General features: G+C 44.0%; 1 protein-coding gene across 2 annotated transcripts in view; it reads right to left on the reverse strand.

Annotated features, from left to right (window-relative positions):
• The window catches only part of PLPPR2 (phospholipid phosphatase related 2), a 37,738-nt gene that overhangs the window by 5,553 nt on the left and 21,706 nt on the right, over window positions 1-10,479 (reverse strand). The window contains exons 4-7 of one of the 2 annotated variants that reach the window (XM_082257195.1): window positions 8,268-8,391; window positions 6,751-7,001; window positions 4,273-4,449; window positions 481-612 (exon numbers count right to left, since the gene is read on the reverse strand). In XM_082257195.1, coding sequence (XP_082113321.1) covers window positions 481-612; window positions 4,273-4,449; window positions 6,751-7,001; window positions 8,268-8,391 — 684 coding nt within the window. The remainder of the gene's footprint in view (window positions 1-480; window positions 613-4,272; window positions 4,450-6,750; window positions 7,002-8,267; window positions 8,392-10,479) is intronic. The other variant, XM_082257194.1, reaches the window with a different exon arrangement.

Raw genomic sequence — 10,479 nt, forward strand, 5'->3', positions numbered from 1 at the left:
ATGGGTGCTTCACTTAAAAAACACCCTAAACTGCAGCACATAGATGTGAAATTCATCTTTTAATGCAGTAAGATGCATATAAGGGCCTTCAAAGCTTTATGTTTACTATTAAATTACTATTAGGCCTCATTCACTCAAGGCAGTTTAATCCATGCACCTTGCAAGGCCATGTTTACTAGCACGGGTATGCACAGGTTTTGCATGCATCCCCATGGCAGCAGTCCCATTGCTGTCTATTGGGACGCAGCAGCTGCACAGAAACAGCCGCTGCTCCCAATGTGACATCTGTTTTGGATGCCATTTGAATGGGTCGCGTTACCTGCCACTTTATCAAAGTGTCTGAAATATGAACCAGTCAGATCCTGTACGGTAATTTACCACTGCTTGAGTCTGGTTGTTATGAGGCTGGGAATATGTTCTTATTCAAGGCACTCTGATAAATGAGAACTGTTCTTCTTAGCTCACTGGGTCCCCCCTTACCTGTACCACACTTAACTTTTCACGTGCCGGAGGATGAAGATTCTCAGGTATGGGGACCTCGTCCTCTTCTTTCTGATGTAACTCCTTCTCCTCAGGGGCGGAGCTCCCGAAATTATTCAGCACACAGGTAACCTAGTGTGGGAAGGGGACAGCATTGTTCGATCTGAGCGATCCACCGATTCCTTTCAGTAATCATTTTCTATTGTCGATATATTCTTCTTATAGGACCAGAAATCTGAATTACATTATTATCCATACAAATTAAAACAGTATTCCATTTACATAAACTGTCATAAATTGTCACAGATTATACTTATAGATAAACTGCCATATACTGTCATAAACTGTACCTATAGATAAACTGCCATAGACTATCAAACTGTACCTATAGATAAACTGCCATAGACTGTCAAACTGTACCTATAGATAAACTGACAAACTGTACCCATAGATAAACTGACATAAACTGTACATAAACTGTACCTATAGATAAACTGCCATAGACTATCAAACCGTACCTATAGATAAACTGCCATAGACTGCCAAACTGTACCTATAGATAAACTGACATAAACTGTATCTATAGATAAACTGACAACCTGTACCTATAGATAAACTGACATAAACTGTACCTATAGATAAACTGTCAAACTGTACCTATAAACTGTCACAGACTGTCCTAAACTGTACCTATAGATAAACTGTCAAGCTGTACCTATAGATAAACTGTCAAACTGTACCTATAAACTGTCAGAGAATGTCCTAAACTGTACCTATAGATAAACTGTCATAAACTGTAAAAGCCTGTCTTAAACTTTCCCTATAGATAAACTAACAAAGCCTGTCATAAACTGTACCTATAGATAAATTATTAAAGCCTGTCATAAACTGTACCTATAAATAAACTATCATAAACTGTCAAAGTCTGTCATAAACTGTACCTATAGATAAACTGTCATAAACTGTACCTATAGAACAACTGTTTTAAACTCTACCTTTAGATACCTTACAAAGTGCCCCAAGACTGAGGCAGTCAGCTAGACAAATTGTAAAATCCTCTACAGACACTGCATTATGTGCATAAGACATATTCACATGCGTTTACAGACACCTACAATATTCCAACATGCAGTATTCCAACATGATACCAACCCCAAACACACCTCCAAGACTACCACTGCCTTGCTAAAGAAGCTGAGGGTAAAGGTGATGGACTGGCCAAACATGTCTCCAGACCTAAACCCTATTGAGCATCTGTGGGGCATCCTCAAACAGAAGGTGGAGGAGCGCAAGGTCTCTAACGTCCACAAGCTCTGTGATGTCGTCATGGAGGAGTGGAAGAGGACTCCAGTGGTAACCTGTGAAGCTCTGGTGAACTCCATGTCCAAGAGGGTTAAGTCAGTGCTGGGAAATAATGGTGGCCACACAAAATATTGACACTTTGGCCCAATTTGGACATTTTCACTTAGGGGTGTACTCACTTTTGTTGCCAGCGGTTTAGACATTAATGGCTGTGTGTTGAGTTAATTTGAGGGGACAGCAAATTTACACTGTTATACAAGCTGTACACTCACTACTTTACATTGTAGCAAAGTGTCATTTCTTCAGTGTTGTCAAATGAAAACATATAATAAAATATTTGCAAAAATGTGATTGGTGTACTCGCTTTTGTGAGATACTGTATATACTTGTAGCCAGGTACAGTCTGTTTTCCCCACTGTAGGAGGCACTTGATCGCAGTGGCATTGCAGTTGAAGGGGAAGTCAAGAGGAACATGGTTCCTCTATGGTTTCCTGGGTTACTGGGGAAGCTATGGGATTGGATGCTGCCACCCATGTGACTCTGGTAATCATCTTAGGTCAGGCAGAGTCTATTTCATGTGTTGGTAGTGTAGGGACAGGTGACCTGTCTGTCAGGGATAGTGAATAGCGGTAGGAAGAAGTTCCAGATGAGTAGGGAAAGGATAGGGACAAGCCATCGCTCCTGGAAGCCTCCACATTTGGGAACGAGCCGACCAGACCACATTCTGCCCCTCAAGACAGATGCCGTTGGCACAGTCGCGGCCATGCGCTGCAAAGCATCGCTGTTACATCCTGTGACTGTTCCTGGTCAGGTGCTGTTTTGTTTTCGCAACTTGACTCTTAAACTTGAGAGTGCAAAATCTGGTGCAGCTCTGCATAGATGCATAGAAACTAACCAGTTTCCAGGTTTTCTTGTAAAAGCTTAATTGAACTGAAGGCCCTGAAGCTGTTTGGCTACCATGCACAGTTGCACCAGATTCTGCATTCTCCAGTTTTAGTAAATCCAGTGTTTACTGCTTGACGCACCATGCTGCACCTACCAACATCTGAGGGCAGCCGCAAGGATATATCCCTTCTTGCAGCGGGTGCGGACATAGGAGCAGGCACCATTATGGTACTATTAGGATCGGCCCTGGTGCCAAAGTTTAATGGCTCCAATATTCCTCTGGCGGAGTGGGAGGAGAAACTAGAAAGTGCTGCGTTGCTGTACTAGGTCCCCACTCATTGGAGGGTGACACCTGGCAAAAAAAAAAAAAAAGGGCCACCCTGGAACAAATCAGGACACGCCTAGTGGACCTGTTCGAAGAAAAAGATTCTTTGTTCAGAGGCAGCAGGAGGATGAAAGCCTCACTCACTTTGCGGTAACACGCCAGAATATTTGGCAACACCTGGAAAAGAGGGATGCACACAGCTGTGCTGATATCACTGACTCAGATCTCTTACTAAGAGATCAGTTTGTAGTAGTATTAAAGGCTGGGCAAGTCTGGAGGGCCCTGCAGAAGCAAATCAGAGTGCAACCTGCCATTTCTTTTCATGATATTGTGGTGTTCATGGCCATGTGGGAACAGGAAGATGCAGTAACAACTGTAGCAGTGACAAAAAGGTATGATCGGTTACACATGAAAAAGGGAGGCTTTGGCCCCCTTCACCTCTGTCAACTATACATACAGAGTTAAGGGAACTCGCCCTGGATGTTGACTTCCTGAAACAGGAAATGTCCTCACTCAGACGGGATTCAGCCCCTTCCTCTAAGGGTGAGAGTCGGTCATGGAGGGACCAAGAAGAGGACCGGAAATGCTGGCGGTGCGACTGCTTTGGACATGTAGACAAGAACCGCTGCCCGACCTGAATTCAAAAACACATGCAGGCTGCAGGTAAACTAATGGCCCCCAGGGCAGAGGGACGACCCCCAGGACAGGAGGCACTAGGTCTCAGCAAACCACAGTCTATGGTCGCGCTAAGGCTAGTAGTGACTGCCCTCGTTAGGACTGACACAGGTTCTGAGGTCCATGTCATAAAGTATGACTTCTACGCCCAGTGATTCGGGAAGCTAGACCAGCTGGACCCCTCCTGGCTATCCCTCAACAATTTGCCCATCCTGGTAGAAGGTGTCTTCTTAGTGAGGATCTAGCTCAACGACCAAGTGGTGGATTCAAAAGGGGTGATGGTGAATCAGGGCCCAGCAAGCTCAGCGGTACATATTTTTCAGGGCATGAATGTACTGAAGGACTTGGACTTGCCCCGTTTACTGGCCAAGCTCAACCTGCTGGTTGAATGAAAAAACTGACCAATGTATGACCTGCCATAGAAATAGATGGACACAAATACAAATTTACCTCTGGCAGGTAAATCAGCTCCCTTATATGCATTTTATGTGTGTATTTAGCTGTTTTCGTAGAGTACAGTTGATACAGTAAATCTGCAATGGACCTATATCCTAAATATCTATACTTTTATGTTTTCTTCTAATCACCCAATTCCCAGTTCTTACTAAGAACACAGCAATAGCAGCTCCAACCACAGTGCCAGCAAGAACGTCCCTCCAATGATTTCGGTATTCAGCCACACGCAGCAGGCAGAGCAGCCACGATGGGGAGAGGAGAGCCAGACAAAGGGATGGTTTCACCAGCCGAGATCCCTTTATCTTTAGAACAAGTGTGACATACATCTGTAAAAAAAAAAAAAATTGTACAAATATCAGCAGAGAATATTCTTATGTTGGTCAGCCATTGGTGAGAGGGGCCAAAAGGATCAAAAAAGCCCCATTAAAATACTATCACTTAAATAAAGATCAAAAAGGTATTCTATCTCCTAAATTACATTCCTATGAGATGAAAAGGTTAGAAAAAAATACATCCTGATTACCTCTGATAACTGGTACACTGATGCTGAACAATGCCATTGTTGTGGACTTATCCTACCCTCAAATGACTGGTTTGCATTATCATCTTGGCATAGTCTGCATTAATGTGACTAAACAGAAGGGCAATAAAGGAGTATAGGAAGCGATCTGATTCTCCAAAAGCAAGGTCCTGGTCATCCATTTCAGTCCTTTATCATGGACCCCTGGCTGCTATTCCATTACTGGTCGGCTTTATCACCTATTGGCTTTTGTATACTGTTAACAGCACCCATCAATGACTTCCAGCAAAGTTCGCACTTGGCTCCAAGCAGTCTCATTTCACTACCTATTTCTTACATAAAATAAAGGAAATCTCACAGCAAGAGTGACACCACAGATGTGTCATCATGGAATCAAAGCCCAGGAGCAAAGATCCAGCTGCTGAAGCTGCTGGGTGATTTAACAGGATGGCATGCACTTGAAATAATTATTGGTGGATTGGCCCTTTAAATTATTGCCATTGATTCTCATACCAGGCATGGGCATCCGCAGAACCTTTTTCAGGGGGGTCACCCATACTCCACCCCTTTTCAACAATGTCATGAAGGGGAGGGGCTTAATCGTTATTCTTATTTTGAGTATTTATTTTTAAAGAGCAAACAGCAGCATTTATTTTTATAGCATTTGTTAACCTAAAAAAAAAATTGATCCTGTTCCCTTAAAGCATGTTATACAGCACAGTGCTTTGCTGTGTAATTTGGCCCCCTGTATCACCTGAAATTCCTGGCTTTTCCTGCCTGGCTATGTCCTCCCTTCTGTAAACTGACCACGGTATACCATGGCTGGTGAGCCCTGACACTGTGGTCAGTTTACGTGCCTCCATTATCTGCAGCCCTCCTGTCATCTTTTGTCCTCTCTCCCCCCTCCCTCCCTGCCTGTCTCCTCCTGTGTCAGTGCCCGCCCCCCTTCCCTCCTGCTTCTGTCGTTTAATTTAAAGTTTCATATCCTGTCTACAGTCTGTTTATTAATCCTATGTGCCCCTGTGTCTGTGTTTTATAAAAATAAGCCATTCTTTACAAGTTTTCAGAGCGCCACTCATCGCTCACATGACCCGCCGCCTCTCTCCTCCTCTCCTCCTCCCCTCCCGACTGACATCAGTGAGGAATCCTCGGCCCCGCTCGCTGCAGGCAGCTGTCAGATGGGGAGAGAAGAGACCCGACAAGTCACGTGAGCGGTGCTCGGCCCTCTGATAACTGGTAAAGAACGACTTATTTTTTTAAAACACACATACAGACACACAGGATTATTAAACAGACCAGACAGGATGGTATAAAGTGGCTTAACAACCACTTGAAAGGGAAAGTTGAGATTCCGGGGGGGGGCATTTGCCTCCCCTTGCCCCTACCTGCGGACGCCCATGACACCAGGTATCATAAGACACACATGAGGGGATTTACTAAAGGTAAATATACTGTGCACTTTGCAAAGTGCAGTTGTACTCTGGAAGAACAGTTGCTTCAGAGTTTAGTAAATGAGCAGAAGCTCTGCTGACTTCCATCATCCAATCATGTGTAAGCAAAAATGCTGTTTTTTTTATTTTCCTTGCCTGTGATTGGGTATTCTTTGCAAAGTGAAACTTTACCTCATTTACTAAGCTCTGGAGAAACTGGCCTTGCAGAGTGCAACTGCACTTTGCAAAGTGCACAGTCTATTTTCCTTTAGTAAATTAAACCGACTGTGTTTGAGATGCAGTAGCTTCCCCTTTACCTCAACACACAACAACTTACATTACATACATTGCAGCACCACTCATTTTGAGTGGCACCCCAATGCACTATGGCAATGCTCATGTCGCAGCTTGTCACAACGCATCATCGTGCATTGCACTATAAATTTTGGGACGTGTAATAGTTGAGACATTTTGGTGCATTGGCAGCCCATTGTTTTCAATAATCTACCTTAACACAAGGCATCCTAAGGTGTGGTAACGCACCAAAAATAATGTAAATGGGCCCTGAAAGAAGAACTGTTTGTGTTACCTATTACAAACATGGCTTTCATTTTTATTTTGGATATTAAAAAGGTTATAGGACTGGTTCTCTGGATGTTTTCATATATGTGACATACCGTGGTGTACACTGCAGCGTATGCTCCTAGAGCTGCTGGCTTAGAGGGGAAAGCTTTGCGAGCCTCGGTGATGAGCTCAGGGTCACCAGTGCAGGCGTATGGTGAGGACACATACTGTAAGTGAGACACACAGCCCAGAGCTGTATAATTGGGGCGACACACTGACAAGAAGTGAGGCGCCTGGTTACCGGTGACTGTCTGAACCGCTCCAGCAAAGATTACTGTGCAGAATAGACCAAACGAAAAGAGTCCTGGGGAGAAAGGACAAGACAAAATTAGGATTAGCTACACACAAATCTTTTATTTCCATTTATATTTGTACTTCACTGTAGCATTCTACCCACTGTAGCCCCCTTGTCAAGGGCTACTATGTCAAGTTAGTTTTTGGCTGGGCTGTAGTTAGCTCAGACTAATTATATATTTTTTCACCTGGTTTTTCCCTAAGCTTAAGTTGGCCTGTGATTTCTCACTGTTGCCAGTAGATGTCACTGGTATCACCGGTAACAGAATGAGACTTCGCAAACAAAACTAAGTTATGAATATTTGTATTTTCTTCAGTCAATCCAGTGGGAGGTTTATGCCACTATTGCATGCTGGGAGAAGATATAAATATTTGGGACAGGCCACGTGCTTGCTCTTTTTCCCTGGGCTGAAGCCTAGGGAGGTGCTATTGAATGGACCCCTGCTGTTATGCTCAAGAGCCTATGTTGGGGCCTAACGTGTGCTGAATTGGTCCTGAAGCTTTCCTGCCTGGTCTAGAGGAAGCTGTGCCAAGGAGGAGACCCAGGGGAGGCCCCTTGTCGGAGAGAGCCAGGAAGAAGGCTGGTCTCCTAGAGAGGCCTGTGGAACATGCTTACAGTGTTACTGTGTCGGCTTAAAGGTTCTGACACTGTGAGGCTAAACATTGACCTGGATCTGGAGCATCTGTAAGGGATCTGCTAAGGTATCTGGGATACCTAACCCTCACCTCCTTAACCAATTCACAATAAAACTTTTAAAAAGACAAAAGTGACTGGCGTCTGGGGGGACTGAGTATCCTTTCTCAGTCCCCCCATTTTAGCCATGGACTCAGATCATGAAATGCTAGCCCGCCCCTGCCTCTGGAGGTGCTATTCTGCCTTTGAGGTGTCAGAGGGGTGCTTCACCACTGACCACCCATAAAGGGGAATTCTTCCCACTGACCACCAATGTAAAGAGCATTCTTTCTACTGACACCAATGTAGGGGGCATTCTTTCCACTGCCCACCAATGTATAGGGACATTCTTCCATAAATGTATGGAGTCAGTTTTTCACTGACCACTAAGCTAAAAGAGCACTACAAATTTCACCTTCTATGTTTTTTTTTTTTTTTCTGGCTATTATATGTTTAATTTCACTATTAAAATGGAAAATACATTTGTAGTATAGAGCATCGTTGGGTGCCATATATGCTAAGCATGCCATGTCATTCTGCAGGATAGCCCCAGTTGGCCCAAGGAACCAGAGAGAAAGCACACAGAATTCACTCCTCGCTCACCCAGAATTCTAACCACACGACGCAGCAGAGGGTTGAAGAAGCAGCAGTCCCCACATGAGATGATCTTCTCTTTGGTCCTCCATCGTGGGTTGATGAAGACAGCAGACACTTCTCCCAGCAAGATCTGTAGAGAAAAGAAGCACATACTGTTCCATCAGCATCACCTGTCACTCACACAGGTTGGGGGCATACATGATTTCAGAGTACAGATCTTGTTACCATACAATAAGGACTACACACTCTGCTTTGTCTGATTGAAAGACTACAGCATAGTGAACAGCCCCCTATATCCTGGCAGTGCACGTGCATGCCCCCTAGGCAGGAGTGGAGAATCACGTATACACACGTGATTTTGCACAGGAGGGCACCCTGTAGCAGGGCTGTCCGGAAGTGGTTAAGAATGGGTTCACGAATACAGATCACAATCAATGCTCCCACTACTTGCTGTGGCCATCCTGGTGACCCATCTTGGTGTATAGAAAAAAGTGGCCTGGTCAGGAAGGGGGGGGGGGGTAAATCTTCCGGAGGTCAAGTAGAACTAGTGAGTCAAAACAAATGCAAAAGAGTGAAGATTTGGTATGTTATAGGGAACATTTAGAAATGTTATTTGTGCCTAAGTAGTTCCCTGAAAAATGTACCTTTATCCTGAATTCCTCCTGAAAAAGTGGCAGTGTGCTTCCTGGTACGTGAGTGTGCCTAGGCAGTCCTGTGCCTACAGGCTTATACAGTGCCTTGCGAAAGTATTCGGCCCCCTTGAACTTTGCGACCTTTTGCCACATTTCAGGCTTCAAACATAAAGATATAAAACTGTAATTTTTTGTGAAGAATCAACAACAAGTGGGACACAATCATGAAGTGGAACGAAATTTATTGGATATTTCAAACTTTGTTAACAAAAAAAAAACTGAAAAATTGGGCGTGCAAAATTATTCAGCCCCTTTACTTTCAGTGCAGCAAACTCTCTCCAGAAGTTCAGTGAGGATCTCTGAATGATCCAATGTTGATAAATAGAATCCACCTGTGTGTAATCAAGTCTCCGTATAAATGCACCTGCACTGTGATGGTCTCAGAGGTCCGTTTAAAGCGCAGAGAGCATCATGAAGAACAAGGAACACACCAGGCAGGTCCGAGATACTGTTGTGGAGAAGTTTAAAGCCGGATTCGGATACAAAAAGATTTCCCAAGCTTTAAACATCCCAAGGAGCACTGTGCAAGCGATAATATTGAAATGGAAGGAGTATCAGACCACTGCAAATCTACGAAGACCTGGCCGTCCCTCTAAACGTTCAGCTCATACAAGGAGAAGACTGATCAGAGATGCAGCCAAGAGGCCCATGATCACTCTGGATGAACTGCAGAGATCTACAGCTGAGGTGGGAGACTCTGTCCATAGGCCTTTATGGAAGAGTGGCAAGAAAGCCATTTCTTAAAGATATCCATAAAAAGTGTCATTTAAAGTTAGCCACACGCCACCTGGGAGACACACCAAACATGTGGAAGAAGGTGCTCTGGTCAGATGAAACCAAAATCGAACTTTTTGGCAACAATGCAAATTGTTATGTTTAGCGTAAAAGCAACACAGCTCATCACCCTGAACACACCATCCCCACTGTCAAACATGGTGGTGACAGCATCATGGTTTGGGCCTGCTTTTCTTCAGCAGGGACAGGGAAGATGGTTAAAATTGATGGGAAGATGGATGGAGCCAAATACAGGACCATTCTGGAAGAAAACCTGATGGAGTCTGCAAAAGACCTGAGACTGGGACGGAGATTTGTCTTCCAACAAGACAATGATCCAAAACATAAAGCAAAATCTACAATGGAATGGTTCACAGATAAACATATCCAGGTGTTAGAATGGCCAAGTCAAAGTCCAGACCTGAATCCAATCGAGAATCTGTGGAAAGAACTGAAAACTGCTGTTCACAAACGCTCTCCATCCAACCTCACTGAGCTCGAGCTGTTTTGCAAGGAGGAATGGGTAAAAATTTCAGTCTCTCGATGTGCAAAACTGATAGAGACATACCCCAAGCGACTTGCAGCTGTAATCGCAGCAAAAGGTGGCGCTACAAAGTATTAACTTAAGGGGGCTGAATAATTTTTCAGTTTATTATTTGTTAAAAAAGTTTGAAATATCCAATAAATTTTGTTCCACTTCATGATTGTGTCCCACTTGTTGTTGATTCTTCACAAAAAATTACAGTTTTATA

The sequence above is a fragment of the Pelophylax lessonae genome (genome assembly GCF_965119305.1).
Source record: "Pelophylax lessonae genome assembly, chromosome: 4".
Taxonomy (NCBI): domain Eukaryota; kingdom Metazoa; phylum Chordata; class Amphibia; order Anura; family Ranidae; genus Pelophylax; species Pelophylax lessonae.